Raw genomic sequence first — 20,962 nt, 5'->3', positions numbered from 1 at the left:
CATTCATTTTTCTATGAGCAATGAATACATTCTTGTGATTAAAGTTTCTATTACAAATTAATGTTATTGATACTGTTGGTATTAATAACAAGTATGAATAAAAAAAAATTGAAGCCTTGATAAATTTGTTTCAGTTCTAGGAGCTATCTCCTAAACTTAGGCTTCGAAATTAAAGATTCGCGGATGTTCCAATAATACCTAAAAAATAAATAAATTATAATAAAAATAAATATAAAAAAATTAACTTAAAACAGTACTTTGCCATAATTTAGAGGATAAACTTTATTTAACGCAATATAAAATGTGTAAGTAACATTTCACTGCTGAATAATTTTTATGGGTTAGAAAAAGTCATACATCTGTCGATATCTATAGTAAGGAAACTCAAGTTCACTCACGAAGAGGCGCATTTTAGCCGCAGTAGCTCTTGTGCCAAGAATTTTTAAATCAATCAATCACTCATGAGGCTTCACCCTCCTCACTTACTTCATAGTGTGAGTATGGAGTGAGTAGTCCTAGTGAATGATCTTGAATTACCGATTGTTTTTCTCCTGGTCATAGTATAAAATTCATATATAACTGATCGTAAACTAATAATTAATAGTATAAGATTCGTGCTTAAGTAGAAGGGAACACAAGCTTACTTTACACCTGTTGCCCATAGGCAACAGGTGGAAAGCGAGCTTGTTCATCTTGGCAAGTTTTTATTCTTAAAGTTAACAAATATTAAAAGGAAAATATACTTTTTGAATGAAAGCAGAAGACCATACAAAATAAGAATGCGGAAAAGCCAAACAAATAAGAGAAACACAAAGTTATATTTACTTTCATTAATTTCAGGTTATGTGAATGTTGAGTGCCAAGGCAACTTATGCTATGAGACGTTAGTATATTGCGTCGGTAATTGCCTGTGTTCTTCGGTCGTTTTCTGTTTAAGAAGAAGAAATCTTTATTGCATACAATGTATGGTTCTTTACTTGGTAAAGAACCATACAACTCTTACCTGAGACCGATTAACTCAACAACGTTTTGAAAAAATCCCATAAAAATTCATTGACGGGAATTAGAACCCAAGTCACTTTGTCACCCGATGTGGGAGGGCGTTGATTATAACCAGCATGCTACTGTGAGGGCCATTAATTTCAGAGAAACATATGTAAAGCGTTCTTGCACAACAGGGTGATTTATGTGCCTTTTTTTTTTCTGGTGGGAGTTCTTTATAGTAATCCTAAATACAAAATTAATTGGTTATTGGAACTTACAGTACTTTAGTAACGTCTATAGGTTGAGAAGACAGAAGTTATTTGTTGACATCCGGCTTAAAATACTGTAAATTGTAGATTGTAAATTTCATGACTGTTACAAAGAACCGAATTAGAAGATAAGAAAAGATTAGTTCATTTCTTACTAAAAGGTTCGAACTAGATTGGAAGCAAGAGACGGAACTGCATTTAGTAATTTAGAAGAACAGTGCCCATGGACATATTTGTAAAAATAGCATAAATCAGAAGCTGACCTCATGCATGATAGGGAGTTGGGTGAGCGTTGACTGAGATTATTAATTAATAGGCCGCCTATCGTATGGTCGGCCTTTTGACTTTTCGCAATTAAGTAGCCTGTATACTCTCGGACTGCTCGCTGAATGTGATAGTGGATGTTCTTCATGTTCTAATTTCTCGACTAATGCTGGCTAAATTAGCAAATGAAAGAATAGAATAGAATAAAACTACTCCACATTTTTGATTGTTTCACCGTACAAAGCGGCTGCCAAGAATTCCGCAAAAACCATGGGTCCACAGACGATACTTTATGACATGAGACGTTATCATGTTGAACAGCATAAGAGCATATTGCTACTATGCTGTGACGATTTCATAAATTTTCTGCAGTATTATAGGACAAATACATGAATATAGGACTTTGCATTTATAACGTAACACATTCTTTTGTGAAACGACACATAGTGAAGGCATATTAATGCACTACCCTCAGACATAATCATCGACCACATTCAGACACTTTCCCCACCGTTTCACTAATCACATGTAGCCCTCGTGGGTAGTACAGTTGGTAGAATCGCCGTCCCTCACAGTGGGTGAAAGGACCTGGGTTGAAGTTCTGTCGATGACGAGAGGAATTTTTATAGGCCTTTTACACAACGTGGCTGAGTTAGGCTGTCTCAGTCGAGGGTAGCTTGGTTTTTTTCTCCTGGAAACTCGGGTTTTTCGTCCAGCAAACAGATAATCGACCACAGAACCCCAATTTACAGACAGTACATACGGAGAAATATGATTTTAGTTGCTAATGCTCCTAAAATCCAACAACAACAGCATTTAGTCACATATAACTCTATCGTGATATTCAAAGATGTTCTCGTTCAAGAAAATTTCAACGCACCGTTTAACTTCATTGTTATTCCCAAACTAGTTAGCTGACAGATGTTTATTCAAATTCCTGAACACGTGAAACACCAAAGGGTACGGTCGAGCCTGTGCGTCGGCCAGGCAAGCAGTTTCTATCAGCACTATTAAAAACACTGTCATTTATAATTATGTGCAGTGACGCCAGCGTGGAATAAACTGATTGCATATAAAAAAAAAAAGCAAATTTGTTTCTTGACTGAACTGTTGTATTACATAAAGCTCGCAATCACTGATGAATTTCGGTGGGCTTAGTCGTTTTGGCATGCAAAACATTTAACAGCGGGCACTTTATTTGTCCACGTTTCAAGCAGAGCAGCTATTTTTGTGTATAATCGTGTAATGTCATTACAGGTTTGTAGAAAAAAGAAACGTTACATCTATGCTATTATTTATGTGACGCATTACTATTAGGAAGGCACAGTGTCTTTTCAAAATCATTTCTTGGCTTAATTTTAAAGCAACAAGAGAAACATTTCTCTTATTGCTTTGCACTCAATGCCTTAGCCGAGTAGCCAAACGTAAGGATATGGCAGTGCACGTTCTTGAGATGACTAAGCTGTTAAATGTGGTAATGTTCTTGTATTTTCTGTATTTATAAACTACACTGACCCTACGATCGTCCAGGACAGAAAATTTATTATTTACTTACATAACGTCCACAGTTGGGAGAACATATTTTGATCGGAAGCGCTCGCTAGGCATTTTCCCAAACACACACCCCTGACTGCAAGAGAGTTCTCTGTGAATCATCGCTTGTCAATATTGTTTTCCATTAATCCACGGTCTATCTTTCATGCTCGTACACAGTTGACACTACGAATTAGATATTATAATGAAAGGCTTATGTGGTAAAGATCTACTTTAGAAATTCATGGTATGATATAGCTCCAAGTTGTGGATGCAATTATAGAATACTTATGGTTCCCTGCATATCCACAGCAAGCTTCTTATATTGTAGGTACTTTGGTGGCCTGTTTCGGCAAAGGTTTTAGGACCAGTTTGTTATTTTTTCCACTTTAGGGTCATATTTGGTCCTCCATTTTCGCAGCATGTTACTAACAGTCAACTTTAGGATGCTAAACACACTGCCATTTGTCCAATATGACACACAACTACTCGCTGTCCTCTGAAAGTCCATATTGGCTGTTTCTCTCGACTCATCCTACTGCATTCATACACTGGTGTTCAAAGAAAGTGCATCACCCCTTAAAATTGTAATTGTCGTCCGAATAACGTAAGCATATGGCAATATTTCTTACAGATTCCATCAGATAAGATTGAAACGCGTAGGTGATGATGTAATATTGAATCACCGGTTATTTTCAACTATATAAGCACGCGCTGCAAGAGTTGCAGTCATTCCTTGCTTGTGTCAGGATGGCGAGTTACGTGCAGTTGACGCCACGAAGAAAGAGTGCTATGGTTGCTTTACATGAGGAAAGATATTCTTCCTGTCATATTGCTTATAGAGTGTCATGCAATCAGTCGACAGTGAGTAGATTTATTTCCAAACTCAAGAATACTGGTTCTGCTGATAGGAAAAAAAGGAACAGGACGCAAACGCGTCTGTACGCCAAAACAGGACCGCCTTTTGAAGCGCTTATGCCTTAAAAACCGTAAAGTTTCTTCGTCTGGGCTGCAAAGAGAATGGGAAGAACACACAGGAGTGGTAGCAAGTGCAATAACAGTCAGAAGACGCCTTTTCAAAAATGGACTTGTAGCCCGTCGTCCTAAGAAGAAGCTCCTCTTCACACAAAAATTGGAAAAAGCCCGACTAATTTGGTGTAAGGAGCATGTCAAACGGACCCCAGAGTAGTGGAAGTCAGTTATTTTCTCGGATGAGAAGAAATTCAACCTGCATGGCTCTGATGGGAGACAAACGATTCGCCTTAGATGTGGAGAAGAATACCATCCAGATTGTTTGGTGACTACAGTGAAATTCCATACCAGCCAAATGATATGGGGTGCATTTCGTATCGCGGAGTAGGTCACCTGCAGTTTATAAAAGGTTCCGTAAATGCCAATGGATATCTGGCTATATTGGAAGGCAAACCATTAGAGACCATTTTAACCTGCCAAGTAACTGCATCTTTCAGGACGACTCTGCTCCTTGTCATCGGGCGAAGAGTGTAGGTAGGCACTTCTGTAGTTACTTTAGCTTCATTTCTGCATTAGAGGTTCGACAATAATGTGTTTATATTTGTAAAAGGTGAAAAAGGTTGGAAGAACGGTCCATTTCGACTCTTAGCTGGCCAGGAACAGCCCGGACCTGAATCCCATAGAGAACTGTTGGCATCGTGTGGAATGTGCAGTTGCCTGATAGAAACCAAAGACCCTTCGTGAACTTCAGGAAGCCATAATTCGTGTTTGGAATCACGAACTATCAGTTGATTATCTTCAGAAATTGATCTTGTCAATGCCTCGAGGGTGTGCTGCTGTCATCAAGGCCAGAGGCGGTTCAACTAAATATTAGTTTGCACCTGGTGAACTTTTCATTTTGTTTTCCATTTAAAATGATAAACTGAAGCAAATTGATGATGGCTTCTGATAACATTTCAGCCATAATTGTCGTGTTTACCAAAACTATTGTATAAAGGTTGCAAATGCTCATTTTGGAATATTTTGAGAGCACCTGTCAAATATTACTTAGGTTTGCCTTAAATATTAATAAATAAGTTTTGTTTATATTTCTATTTGTGATGCTAGTCATTAATGTAACATACCATCGCGAAAAAGGTTGAGAAATGTGAAGTTCCTAGGTGATGCCCTTTCTTTGAACATCAGTGTATGTGAACTACTTGCTGAGGTACGTACGAATCATCTTTTTTGCACAATGGTTTTGTACATTTCCAAATTCAATGCTCTTTCCTCCAATTACAGGAACTCTCATTACTTTTGGTAGGATAGAGAATAACATGGTGCTATTCAGTACGACATGTTATGTAGCAGAGATAGCGAACTCTTCAGCCCTGCGTGCCGAAAGTAAGATGAAACAAAAATATAACAATTTTTGCATGCTACAGGAAAACAATATAAAACATTTTGCGTGCTGAATTAAAAAATTGACAAATTAGATAAATTATAGAGCTTCTTAATGTACCGTTGTATAATCGACTTAATAGTGTATTAAGCTTTACTGCTATTCACACTATTAAAATTGACAAATGCAAATCAGTCTTTATTATTATTATAAGAAAGGCAGCAATATTTAAAAAGAGTTTCTAATGGTAATTTTGTTGATGTATGATTCTAAACGCAATTACACTTACGATTTTCATCGTCAGATGTGGCTGGAACAGAAAACCAATTTATGTTCAAATGAAAAAGTATTTATGGGTAGCCGCGTGCTCTTATATTTCATTATATTTGCCGCTCGTTGCATGCCTGCAATTGGTTCGCCATCCCTGTTATATAATCATTTACACTCTGTTATAACACATTTTCTGGAGGTTGGTAGGAGTAACTAGACTTACTTCCGTGTTAATCAATATATCGTGTAAGTAAACTGCATGTACAGTACCATCCCTTTTCGCTGTACTTCGGGATGAAAAACCCAAGTTTCTGGGAGAAAAAGCGACTTGAAACACTTTGTTGAGCACACCTCGGTCGCCATCTAAAAAGGGTCACCCATGAAGTTTCTCCTTTTCAACGGAGTTCGAACTCAGACATTTTACACACCGTGTGGGAAGAAAGTAACCCCACAGCGTGTGGGACCGTGTAGGATGATTGTAACCACACTGCTGCGATCTCTTTTCAGGCTAAACGTGCGGGTCGTACCTTTACATAATCAGTTAAACAGATGCGGTTCGCTATACTATATAGATGAAACTAGGTATGATAAAATATGAAAATAAGCATGGAAATAGAATAGCCAAGCAATTTTACAGCAACATTCTTTAAAACCTATACATCTCCTTGTCATCGTGTTCGTTCATTGAATGTTTTTCCCCATTCTGCCTTTCAGAGTCGTGTTGCAGCTTATAAAAAAAAGTTAAAATAGTTTCAATCTTCGTAGAGAAGGAGGTACACGAATGATAGCTACTTCAGCCTTAGAGTGGAAAGAAGGAGATCATCCGTACAATGAATCCATTAAAGTATTAGAATTTCAAAGAAGAATTTTGAAATTCTCCCCTATTAACAAAGGCTGAAGTGGACCGCATAATAATGAGAAAACCATTTATTATATCAGCTCAATAAATGGACTACAAATAACATGGCACGATACCATTATCTCGAAAAGCTTTCTGTTTTCTCGATGCTTTTACCTAGAACTGCATCACGGTAAACTAGGCTTTAGTGATTTACGGCTTAACAGTGATCAGACCTTAGTTGTGCAGCATGGGTAAACGTTATCAATCTGTCACTGATAATGGCAGAGAGCACGATCCATATTGACACACGTGAACGAACACGACAAACTTTAATTATGTGTGAAGTACTACAATGTTGCATGCATACGGCTCCCTGCTGGCCTACCACAGTTAGCATCCCGCAGGCCTGCTGCAATACCTTATATTTCGCTGTAAGACCAGCTGAGCAATTAATGTGTTCACGTACACGATAGCTTTAGGCTTCACGAAAATGAAATTATATTTTACATCTCACGTCTTTCGCTTGTGAAAATCTTAAAACAAATTACAAACTCTCGGTTCTAAAATTGTGTAGTCTTTGAAAAATTAGATGAAGTTGCCCGTAAGATTTCAAACCGAGTTAATTAAAAATTGAATTTCATTTTACATAATAATTACATTTGTAGTTGTAGGGCTCTGAGGAACTATCAGCGCCGAAATTTTAATAGTAGGAATAAATTGAAACATCGATGCGCCATCTAGTATCGTAATTGGTAACAGTTGGTTTGTGAGATTTGTTTAAGAGTGGAGATATCAGAAAGCAAAGTTTAAAATTCATGTTTTTACTTTGTTTCGTATATATTGCTGATAGTATTGCATCCAGAGGAACTCATTAAAAGTAAGTGGATAGACCCTTGAACAGTTTTTATCTCGTGAAGCCAAGAACTCCTCCGACAAAAGGTATGGATAAGTAAGTCTGAACTTATGTGACATATATTTATACGTCCTTTATTTATTCTTATTTTGTATCTAAGAATACGTTTACAAGGACAGAGATTTAATTTTGTTATCCGTATAAATATTTACTATGCTTATATTTAAATTTATGTAGTCTTATAACCTTAAAACAACTGATAGGATTTACTTAGAATGTTATGAATAGCTAAGAGACCGGAAAATAAATATTATGTCGTTTTGGAGGTTTCGAGCGTATCAAATAAGGGTAAAATTGATATTAGGCGAACTCCAAAGTCTTGCCAGTGTATTTGTGTAATTTGCATGATGTTTGTGGTTGAATCTAGGATTGAAGGGGGTGGTTATGAAAACAGGTTGAATGCATTACTGTTACAATTACAGAAGTATGGTTCAGTAATGATATCGTGATTAGTCTGTTCAACAAACGCACCTACAAACACTTAAAATTTCTAAAGATGAGAACTAGAGAAGAACAGCATTTTTCTGGAAAAATCTTAAAGAAGAATTACAGTAAACATTCAGCTCTTGCTCATAATAAAGTGTAAGAGTTATGTAATTCCATAAACATTAGAATAACTGTGAATATTATTCCCACGTTCGCCTACTATAATATACTATAGTATTAGCATGCCCTTCCTGATATGCTAATAAAATGGACGATCACGCTAGGATTTTAACGAATCATATGAAGTGAACGACATTAGTACGGAACATTTGCATCATTCACAACGATACTTCGAATGAAATTAAGTATTTTAATTCGTAAGTTGAAAGAATTTTAAGGAATAATTTTGTTCATAAAAACTCCATTAACGAATTGGAGAATTAAAAAAATTATATTATGCTGTTAAGGGGAAAATAATACATATATACTCTTTCAAGCAGAAAAAGCAAGAATTTTATGCATAATTTAATGAAATCCTCGTTTCTTAGACTGAAGACGTTATCTTACAGTGGTTTCACTCTCCAATAGTTTTATGAATTAGAACCTCTTCCTCGGAAAGTAAACCCCCATTAGTTATTCCAGGTTTTTCTGCCCTCGCAATATGCAAATCTGTCCTTGAGTGCGCACATACAATATACGATAGGTTAAGAAATTAAAAACCACGAGAGCAGTTAGTTCGATCTAATATGATTGAACTGATGGGATCGTGCTATATATACACTGCATTTCAAAAAATTATACGAATATTCCTTTTTCCATAATCCACTGGAACTTTCTGGATAAGCAAATAATTCAGAGCGGTATATAAGAGTTATGAGCCACACAAGGTAGTTATCGTAATGGCACGTAGAGGTGAGCTGACAGATTTCGAGAGGATTTTGTTGATGTCACACTGGTGGCTTGTTGATTCGTGCAATTGGTGACGGCCTATATCATCCATCATCCAAAATTGGTATTGTTTCTCTGAAATGGAAACGTGTACCACCCCTACTAGTAATACACAAAAAGACCATGGAAGCTTACTCCACATAACCGGAGGGTACTCGGAACGATGTTGACAATGTCATCAGACATCTATGTAAAACAGGGGTGGGCAACACTTCCCACGGGCCAACTCTGGCCCGTTAACGGCATTACGCAGTTTATTATATATGTTTTGGAATTAATGGCATTTCTGACGTAAATTTAGAAAATATTCTGCGCATTGGTACGACAAATATCGACTCACTGATAAAAAATAAAGTATTAAATATCAGAAAAATAAAATATTGCACTTTTTGTTACTATAATTGTATTTTTGCAATTTTATCTTGAATTTGTATTTCGTTTTTCTTATAAATAAAATTATGTGCGTGTATGTATAAATATTACAATAAATAACATAAAACCGTTTGACAGTTTTTTTTCGTTATACACCATTTTAATAATCCTAAAAATCGTGGAAAGCTAAAATAATTTGGCCTGCTTGTAACTCAGACATTTTATTTGCCCCGCCATTTATAAAGCTACCCACCCCTGAATTGTAAAACACGGAAGATTTTAAGGCGGCGACATCTGTACGGAGTTTTCTAACTTCTGTTTCCATGGGGAGTGGGGTTATACACGCCAAACATCAACCAAAATCGCCTTGAATGATATAAATAATGCAGTAATTGGTCCACAGAGCCGTGGAAATTGGTTCTATGGAGCGAAAATTCTCGCTATGCTGTGCTGATCAGATTGGGGGGGGGGGGGTTTAAGTGTGGATGATTTCAAGAGTGGTGGTTTAATGGTTTTATACCCCAGAGTACATCAACTGCCGGATTGTATTGTACCGACAGCTGAGTAAAGGAGGTGGAGTTATGGTGTGGCTAGGATCTTTGGCCGTTGTGCAGGGATCTATGAAACCATAATAGCCAACACCTACTTTAACATTTTGGACTAATCCATATTCCCTGCGATGTGGTAGTGTTTTGGTACCAACCCATATTTGTTTCAATGGGATAATGGCTATTCGATAATGGTTTTTGGACATATTGAAAATGTACAATAGTTGGAATGACCAGGTAGAGTGCTGATCTGAACCTTATGGAACATTTATGGAAGGAACCAGAACGTCGGCTAGGGCCAGCCCAACATGTTCCACATCGGTAGCTTATATATTCGCTGTTCTGAAAGAGGAATGGTGGACTATATCTGCTGCAGGCTATCATTTATTGGTGGAAAGGCTACCTAGGAAAGCAGAGTATGCCACAGCTCCACTTCCACCGTTCGGATACTTTTTTTTTTTTTTTTTTTTTTTTGGAAAGTAATGTAGTCTGAACTGGTATTTTTGTATGAAAACAATGAATTAAAATAACAGTTAGCCGAATAATGCTTAAAAATTGCACGCTAACACCACCATTAATAAATCACTCGCTTTATTTTGTAAAAGTGGCACAAATACATACAATTCACAGATAGTGTACCGACTTCATGAACTGTTTTCCCGGCGCAAATACCAACCACAACATGTGGCCATGACTAGTAAAAGATGATAGTGATCATACTCGGTTTACTAAATAAAAAACGATTTCAAAAAAGACAAGTGTTATAAACAGTTAACAATGGATATCTTCAGTAGATTTTTGAGAGTATACTGCAAACAGGTCATTGAAAAAGACCAATGTTAACAGCCACGCATAATAAAAAAAAATAATAAAAAAAATCCATCTAATATGGACTAAAATCATTAGAACTGAACATTTGCTGATTGCAAGCCATGCGGTCTGATGAATCCAAATTTTGCCTTTAGTTGAATGATGCCGAGCAAAAGATTTAGAGAATAAATAAGGTATTTCATCCAGACTACGCAAAATGCCGTACAAGCTGGTGGTAGGTCAGTAATGCTTTTAAGGTGTTTTTACTATTATGAAGTGGGTCCCCTACTAGAAATACCAACCAGAATGAGCCCTGCTGACTATACAAATATTATGGATGATTAGGTTGTGTTTTTGCTGGACACTTGAGGGATATTTATGATTTATAAACTTCTGTATTCCTGGTTAATTGTCCAGCTCAAAGAGCCCGTACTGCGAGGGAATGGTGGGCATTTAAATTAAACTTGGATATAAATCGTATAGAGAACTTATGGGACTATCTTGAGCAGAAAGTGAAAACACAACAGGATCTACGAAACCTAAATAAACTATTGGCTCAGTTGTTTTCAGAATGGCATAATATTGATATAAACGGTTTAAGGGGTCCCGTTCAATCCCTGTCAACGAGGATTCATTAAGTAATTCCTACTAAAGAGGGGTTACATATTATTGATTGAAAAATTACACAGGTGAAAAATTTTTTGTCCCGTGGCTGTCTTAAGAAAATGACAGATATTACTGTTACCTTAACTTTGACAGGTATTGTCGGCACAAGTAATGCTTTTACATCTCTACAGTGATACTAATTTAATCTTTCTGACAAATGAGTTAATTTATCCTTTTGAAATTGAACGAATTATTCAAATCTCTGAAGGGCAATTTTAATTTGGGAATTTTAAATCCCCAGAGTAAATATGATAATAGTTCATTTTTTCAGAATGGAGATACGCAAGGTATTACTTTGAAAGGGGCTATACTTTCATTATGTACTAGCAATATACTATAACCGCCTTCTTCTTTCTTATTTTCTGTATAAACAATCAATAATGATTTTTCAAATGCGATAAACATTGGCTAGCCAATTTAATTAATTTGACTTCATAGTTGTGGATGATCTTGGACTCATTCCACAGAAATAATTTTCATACTTGATGACAATTAGATAAAAAAAAAAATGCGGAAACCTCTTTTATAACTTATATTGAACGCGTCATATTTTGATATAACGAATTAATATACAATTTATTTATGTTTAAAGGCACAAAAGAATTTAAATATAAAAAGAATTTAACTTTGGTGATCAAAACATTTTTATAACATAAAAAAATCTAATTTTATTCGCAAAATTTTACACGAATTTTATACTTTTACATTTCAGTGAGCTCTACCATAGAACTTACCATATAGCTACGTTTCTGAAGCTTTTCTTCCATTTTATTTTTGTCTCTCTGGTAGTAAATTCCTGCGAAGATGAGAACATTGAGGATAAGCAAAGAACATCCGACAGCTATAGTCACACTCAGCGCAGTGGAATAGGTGCTTTGCTGCATCACGACGGCCATGGAGTCTGTAATATTCACTGTGGAGGTAGGGACCGATACCTCTGAATGTGCAGTAGATGTGTACGTTGTAAGCGTGATCTCTAGCCTGCCTGTAGAGTTCCAGAACTCCGTTGTCGTTGACATTGGTATTATAGGAACTGAGTGGGGAGAAATCGTCGATGTACTAGCTGTAGGGGTTATGGGAAAAGGTCGGATAACTCCATCATATGATAGAGGATTATCATGGTCTTCCAGTAAATGATGTTCCGGGGCTATGTTTATAGAACCTGTTCGATGAAGCTGCGGAAACAAGTGGATCCAGAAGGAGAGCCTGTGTGCGTGATAATGATCTCGTACCTTTGGTTTCATGCCTGAAAGCATTTAAATGGGAATTGTGAATTAGTGGTGAAATTGATTGCACTGTTGAATTAATTTCTAAGAGTAAATACAGCATATTTGGAATTGCCTGTGCAATTTAAATTGCATTAAGATCGAAATTTCGTTAGTTCTTAAATATGAAATACTCTTAATTAATAATAAAGAAAACATTTTAATTAATTTAAAAGATTAAAAAAGAGCTTCGAGAACTTCAGCAGGCATAAAGTCTCAATAACCAGTGTGCACCCATTTGTTTAACATTGCATTCTGATTTTATCTCAGATTTAAATGTTCGCTAGAGGTTGCCTCAGTGATATACTACAGATAAACAGCACGTTCCTATCGAAGTGTATTTGCCATTTCTTAGTATGTAGCACATTTTACTTACAACTGCTTTTCATTTTAATATTACCATGTCTTGAGAAAGTGGCTAGCTATATAATCTTAATTTAATATTTTCCAATTATATTATTTACCAGTTGTCAAGTAACGGTATGTTAAAGTGCACGGTAAAACTGCAAAAAAACGCAAGTAATAATCTTAAAAATTGGGCTGTGGCACCCGAAAACTAATAACCAGAAACATACTTTTCTGGTGGGAAGGGATGATTTATTTGTAGAGCGAAACCGACGCAGTTTATAGTAATAACATTACAGTTTGGTGATGGTCTCTGTGGCAATTGAATCAAGTCGTCCATATAAGGATTGAGGCCCTTCCGAGTTAGACTCGGGTAACTGAACTCTTTCGCTCGCCTTGAGAGAGAACAAGTTTTATTCCACAAAAAATTAGCCTTACAATTTAGACCTATGGTACACTCTGCTTAGTCTGAGTTGTTTTTTTCTGCTACTGAGAATATTCCTGAAATTTCTAATTTGAGATACCACTTCCATACGCTTTGTCATCCTTTCCTTTCAATTCACGCTGTTGTTTTCAAGAAAATGGGAATTATATGGTTAAAAATAAATAATTAAAATAAATTCAGACTTTATTTATTATGATTTTATCATCTGTACGAGATCGATGTGTAAATAGTTGGAAGATCTTTCTAAATGTTTTGGATGTTTTTCTTATCGTCCATGTGCAGAGAACGAATCAGGCAGTCAGTTTTTTTATTTGGAAAAAAAAAAAGCGGGAAAGCAATTCTTATATAGTTAGTTCAATTCAGCAAGAAGTTGTTTTTAGCTAAATGCACCAAAATGGCGTAATTACTAACTCCAACAGAACGAAATAAACTTTTTTTCTCACATACAAATTGAAATTGCGTCTGGCGTTGACAAAAACTTGGAATTCTCTGAAAACGTTCATCAATGAGAATTTTTAATATGGATGGAATAATGAGATGGCGCCATGTATGGGCAAAATCAGTTAGTTGAATTAGCTTAATGAAACCATTGAAAGGAAAGTGTATGAAGTCAGACGAAGCTCAATTCCAGAAAAGATAATATTAGAACCTGTAAGGCTAATAAAAATCCTCTTGAATCTAATGTATAGAGCTGCCATTCGGATACTTTTAATAGCTTCTGTTGAATCCAGGTCACTGCCAATTTACTCTTTTCACTGGCTCAGTTATCGTCGTATACAAAATGGTAATGACAATAATGCTCCTAACAGCATTTAATCTCATCAGTCTGACAAAGAAACAGTGCGATCGCCCCAGATGCTAACTCACTCGAGTAGCTGAAAATGCTTTTATCAAAGTAGCAAGAAATGATTCAAAAGGCACAATTTACAAGGTCGACGCAGTATGTACGAATAGTAACAGAGGAATATTTGCAAAATGTATCTCACAAAAGTTGGCAATTTGGACTTCCTCGATTGGCAAGCTTCTAATTTGCAAGCCTTTCAGTGGTATTTCCAACAGTGGAGTAGTGGAAAGCCATGCAGACTTTTCTGTTGCGCAGTTAGAGAGGTGTCCCAAATCGTTCATAAATAAATAGAAATTAAAACATCTCAAAGTCATGAAGTTGCATTGAAATATAAAATACAGTGCTCCAACTTGAAGCTAAGAAAATATTTTCTTCTAAAGAAGAAAGAACCGCCATCAGTTCTGCGACGTTTGATAAATTTTTCTGCCAGAGGGCTTGATTTTGTCTCTGCTACTGATACAGAACAGTGCTTGACAGTTGTATGTAATAAGCAGGAGAAACCTTGGACATTTAAACAGTACTTCAAGTTTTAGAGCAATTATAGCTGATTCGTGCTATTCAAGAGTGACGTCAGTTTGAATTCTGAGACGAACAGATGAGAAATTCCATCAGGAGCACAGTTAGTAGGATCGCCGTCCTCCCCACATTGGGTGGAAAAAGACCTGAATTCGAGTCCTGTCGATGACGGGTGGAAGTTTTATGGGCGTTTTTCACAACATGGCTGAGTTAGGCGAGGGTAGCATGGTTTTTCGTCCAGAAAACAGAAAATCGACCTCAGAACTCGTAATTTACAGATAATATACACGGAGCGATATGGCCTCAGTCGCTGATGCTCCTAAAACCCTGATACAACACCAAGAACCATCAGGACTGTGTCCTGCTGACTATTAATTAATTGTAAACGTGGTGTTATGTTACGGGAATCATTCTGTGGAGCAGTGGCATGGCACTGCTGTCCGCGGAACTGTTCTCACTCTCCTGTGGTAACTATATGTCACGAATCAGTTACACAACAAAAATGATAAAAGCTGATCAGTAACACCAATTCTGAGAGGTAAGTTGTGAGAGACCTATTTTCTCTAGAATTTTTGTGGGCGATAAGTGATTGTTTCAATTATATGGAAGGAGGACGGAGTGTCACGTAATCTTTCATTTTTATCAGCAGTTTTGTAAATAGAACTGATGACCCGACATCGACTACATTGGCCACTGTCTAAAACAGCCCATAAATATTCAGGCCTTTTCGCGCACTACTAAAGAACTGTCGTAGCTGTTCTTGTTATAACTGTTAGTGGTTGTTTAAGTCGTTTAGACATTTATGTATTACCTTCTGTTGATAGTGACCCTTGGCTATAGAGCGATCGTAAATAAGGCTCATTTTATTAACAAATACATTTTTGCCCCTTTGGGCTGGGAGAAACGTTTAGGGTTTTATATATATTTATTTATTTTTTATTAGTTGGTCCTGAGAGGTGTCTTCCCCCTTCGCCCCACACTTCTTCATACTGAGAATAAACCATGGTTGAATTTTTCTTTTCTTTCCCAAAAAAAAACAAAAAAAAAAAAAAACGTTACAACCGACCACAGGATACACACAATTTGCAGGCGCTGTACTATGACTTCTCATGGTCTAACTGCTCCAGCGGTGTTCTAAACAACTCAGTCTTCTTGCATCATGGTATGAGTTTCGGCGACTGTTTTTTCCCCAAGTGAGCACGACATTTAATGAGATTCTTGCTCAAACTTTAATTCCATGGCGAGCACGGTAAAACACTTACTAGCTCATGAAAAAGATATTTTTCTTTTGAAAAGAAAATATGATCATACTTGCATCAGAAGTAGATGCCTTGCAGTCATTTGCATTACTCATTATTTTTTTAATCCCATCCACATAAATTTTAATAGATATCATTAAAAAATAACATATAAACTATAATATATATACGCACACTAGAAAATAATGACTAAATAAATAATGAATTAGTAAATATAACATTTGATATAACTAGTATTCCGTAATAAACTGCTTACTGCGATAATTCAGTTCTGTGCTTTGGGAAATGATCAATATTAAAATATGAGAGTATTTAACACGGATTCTCTTCTATAATGCTTCCTTCTCTTGTTCATTATTGATGTTCGAAAAATAACACGCAAGGCAGCTGTGTCAGTTCATAATCGTGCACGTAGAGTGCAAGCATAAAGCATTATACATAATCGCAACTGCACTTTAGGCATTTTTATCACCAGTGGACTAGTTCATGAGTACTGTTGAATAGAAATCAGAATCAAAGGATTAAAATCCTACTATTACCGCCTCTTTACGACATCTTCAACAATTTCAAATTTCTTTTCGTATCTCTGAGTGTATAAATAGCGTAAACGGGAAAAAAACCGCTTCAGACATTTGTGGGAGAAAGATCTGAACTATTCAATGAATGCACTAAAAGCTCCCACATCCCCTGAACCACTTGGTAGGCATGCATAGCTGTTTGGCGTGACCTCTTCATGAAGCTCGACAACCCTCTACCGGCTGTTCGTCTAACATCGCCTTCTGTAGTGCTTATGGCCTGCTATGACCTATGCTTCCTGGACTTTGTATCTTCCACTAACCTTTCATTAAAAGTGTTGTCTTGCGATTACTCTGTAAGTTAATACTTTCCATTATTTTATAGAGAAGTAATATTAAAAAGTATAAATTATCGAGTTTATTAAGTATTAAAACATCGGATTACTGTAACTTATTGAAAATGGTTCTTATGGACAATTTTTTTTTTTTATAAAAAATGAAGAAAAACAACACCTCCCTTGGTTCAAGCATTCGTGGCATACGACATGGATAGTGATAAAAAATAACGTAGAAATAATATCTCGATATACGTATTTTATTAAAAAGACGCATGCAGAGAGAAAACTGCTTTGCTGTGGGAATGGCTATGTTCTGTTCTTGACAGTAGGGATCATAGTTACTCATAAAACACGTGGATTCACAAACAGTTTAAGGCTCAGATATCTTTTGCTTTCGTCTTTATCATTAATTTTTTGTTTTTATAAATAAAGAAGTTTTTGTCTCTTTAATTTAGTTCTTTCTAAATGTGTTATCCATAATTCGAATTACAAATATTTTGTCTATGCTTATACTTTTAACCAAAAAAATTTTAGTCTTTCTGAAAGTTATTTAATTAGTCTTATACCTCATGGATCTTTGAAAAGGGAGGCAAGTCCTCAAGAAGATTGTGGTACGCGGTCTTTTACTTCAGTATATATAAGCTCATTTTAAGTTACAATAGCAACAAGAAATCACTTTTTGATTGCCAATCTTGGATTTTTTATTGTGAACTTGCCTTGCTACACCGTGAATGTTGCTTTTATTCTTTCTTGAGCAATCGCGAGACCAACGGAACAAAATTCAGTTAAAAATATAAAAATATTCTGAGGCAAAACTCTTCCAAGTCACAAATACTTTGTTTGGATCTTTCACTTTGAATGAGAGCGATTTCGGGTTTCAAGAAGCTGGTTTATGACAGCGGACCTTCATATTATTCGCTTTATTCTGTGCTGATGGATGCCATTTACTTTGCTAGATACTGAAAAACAACACAAAGTACATTTTTAAAATAATAAATTGTTCTTACCTATCATCAAATATTTCTGGTGGACGATTTCGTACTGTGGCCATAAAATCCTCTCAAAACGACCTTTCGTCTTGTCTGTGATTGAGTCTACCTCGTGTGGAGGAATGTTCGGATCTCTGAATAGAAATGAAAAACAGAATCATTAGTGTTGATTCAGTCCTTGGTATCAGATAACGCTGTTGATTGTGGATCTTTTATGCTTATGCAGTCATGTTAAAGTTCTTCGCAAGAGAGAAATCGCAGTTACCGCAATGGCTGTTGGGTAAAAATTGATTGCATTTTCATGGAAATAAGTATAGGACTGCTTTATCATAAACAGATCATAAAATGTGCCTTGTTAACTGCACCCCGGTATGAATGTGGCAAATCATGGTACGTTGGAATACATTCTGCCGACTGAAATTCTGTTTAGATCAGAGCATGCGTGTTCGCTTACACAGTATGATTAGAAAGAAGGGGATTAGATGCAAAGGCATGTAATACCCTTTAGAGGAAAGAATGGGAGTGGCGCTTAGGGTCTGAGCAGTTTAGAGGTTGATGTATGCAAAATGACTTCTTTTCGCTAACTGAGTGATGGAAATGAGTGAATAGGACGCGGAGCATCGCGTAAGGAGCGAGGCGGGAGATTAGATTTGTCGCTCGAGATTCCCACGATGAGCAACGCAGCGTATAGTAAGAGCGCATTTTTTTTTCTCAACCGGGGAACCGTTTCCCTATTAGCATTAGAGTGAGGAGTGGGCGGACAGACGTATAGCTCTGCTTACAAATAGTATTACTCACACCCAAAAGAATTCAACTGTGAGCGTGGCAGGTCTGAGATAATGACTATCTCTGATCCATTATATGATAATCTTTTTGTTAAATTTAAAATTATATATTATAAGATCAGGAGCTTGTGCTATTTTTAGACATTACGAATAACAGAACGCATATTCAATACGTTTTCAACAAAAGAAATAAATTATCGTTCACCCAGAGCTACCGATCGGAAGGGAATTGTAGAGGTAGTCCAGATGCCATTGCTATTACTTTAATGGTTGTTGCGTTCTTTAATCGGATAAGAGGAATATTTCTGAACTTACGCGAGTTGCTTTTAATATGTCAAAAAGTTACTTGTGATGTGTGCCTTGGCTTTAGGATAATGCTACTAAAGTTCTTCAGGATGAAATGAATCGGGGTGAATAACCCCTATAATCGATCTTCTGTTTATAAAAATATCATATTACAGTATATTGATGAAACCAATAATTTCAGTTCGTATAAGATGGCAAGCAAAGTTCATATCAAGAAATCACTAAAATTACTTATAGTATCTGTTGGATGAAGTAAAAGGTAATCAATAACAAAAAAAAACAAGATTTCGGGCATTTTTAGAAATTGCTATCTTGTGATCTGCAGAAATAAATACGAGTATAGAAATCATTAGGTCAATATGATACATTTGAATGCGGCGAGAGTTGTCTATGGAAAGAGGGTAAGTCTTCGACAAATTGCTTCCAGTTCTAGTATATTGAACTTAGCCCGAAAATAAAATATATTTAAGTAGGGCCACAAGGAATTATAAATCAACATGTTTTTAATATACTTAAGAGTTATTGAAATATTACCACTTACCTACCGGCATTGAGCATCGGCTTGCCCTGATAATAGAATTCACCGATAATTTGTCATAATACTAGGAAACATTTGGAGATATGCCTCTTGCTGTGTACACTGCGTTTCATTGTTACACCACAGTGGTAAATCCACATGTCGTATAGTTCTTTCGACTTCATCCCACAGGTGCTTGATGTCGTTAAGATCAAGGGAATTAAGAGACCAACGTTAATGAAGTCGAATGTTCTGAAACTATAATTGCACTACTTTTCAACAAAGCAATTCCTCCATCGCTTTTGGGTGACAACAGGACCATAACGGGTGGAACTGATCTGGAAAAATGTTCAAATGCTCCAGAGCTATTAAACATTATTATCGGAGGATCAATCCAAAAATTCCCATCCAAACCATGCACACGGTTCAGACAGTGCAGAACCATGTGATGTTCCTGGCACCACGAAAGGGAAGGTTGCCTGGTTTTCGGGAGTTGCATATAGTGCAGTCGGGAGTATCAACATGGACATCTGCTGTTAGACATTAACCGGTAGACAATACCTTGTACTGTCCTGCAAGAAATGAGTTTTTACTTCTTGGCGTTGTATTCCGAGGTGATTGTATCCTTATGGCCACACTAAACGGCCTATTCTTTTCTCACTTCATGCGTCCGTTTCTATTTCTGACACTGCTTGTCTTTCTCTCCTTGATATTGCCAATCCGTGTATACTATAACAAGAATTGTAGAACCGTTACTGCGAAACAGCCTGCTACACTTTCTGAGAGATCCGCCCCCCCCTCAGCCAGAAAATCTTTTTCAGAAACAACCAGACTGAATTTTGAGAAACTAGGTGTTTTCTTGTTCTTATTAAAATTATCAGTATGCAACTATCGCAAACTTTAATTTGTAGTGAATATTGCAACTGATCATTTAAAAAGGGGGGGGGGGAAGCTGAAAAACATGTCGTGAGAGGGGGGTGCATATTTCATTGGATACTCAATGTACAATGTGTACATTCAGTTAACTTGGCCATGGATCAATCAGATGAAAGCTCACTGCACTCGAGATCATCGAAAACCCACAATGCCTCTGTGGTTCCCTCGAAGGTTGGGACCACCTGATGTACGAATGCGAAATATATGAAGATTTGAGATGCCTCCTCCTGACTAGGTTCATTACCTTCCTAAAAACCAAGAACAGCGCATCCTCGAAAGAGAAGAAGACTGTCGCCTTTACGCGCTATGCACAAGACTTATTCGACGACTGAAGACACCCTACCTTGAATATAGTCACTATCCGAATCATCATCAAAACCAAGAGAAGACAATCCTATATTTTGGGAATCAAAGCAGAGGCCTACCAGCTAATGAGACTACACCACCACCAAATCTGAGAAGATCCAGTATAGGATAGCCACAGCTGCATTCCTATTTATATCCCTACTGACTTACAGATCACCGGATAGGACTTTAACTAACTGGACATCACCATTGAAATTGACATCACGATCAGACCTGAATGAGAAGAGTAACAAGTTTGTGAAAAATGGCGATCGCGCTTGTGCTCCCTTTCACGGCAAGTTTTCTCCCACTCCCATCCCCTATTTTCGCCTGATGGATGTATTCCATAGAATTTGGGGA

General features: G+C 36.7%; 1 protein-coding gene across 1 annotated transcript in view; it reads right to left on the bottom strand.

Moving 5' to 3' along the window:
* Positions 1–20,962, bottom strand: part of LOC150088082 (neuroligin-4, X-linked-like) — a 301,538-nt gene that overhangs the window by 2,540 nt on the left and 278,036 nt on the right. The window contains exons 5-6 of the mRNA XM_090370562.1: positions 17,732–17,847; positions 11,932–12,443 (exon numbers count right to left, since the gene is read on the bottom strand). Coding sequence (XP_090226688.1) covers positions 11,932–12,443; positions 17,732–17,847 — 628 coding nt within the window. The remainder of the gene's footprint in view (positions 1–11,931; positions 12,444–17,731; positions 17,848–20,962) is intronic.

The sequence above is a fragment of the Mastigoproctus giganteus genome, chromosome 3, assembly GCF_048544385.1.
Source record: "Mastigoproctus giganteus isolate SK-2022 chromosome 3, ASM4854438v1, whole genome shotgun sequence".
NCBI lineage: Eukaryota > Metazoa > Arthropoda > Arachnida > Uropygi > Thelyphonidae > Mastigoproctus > Mastigoproctus giganteus.
This window is presented reverse-complemented; position numbering and strand designations above follow the sequence as displayed.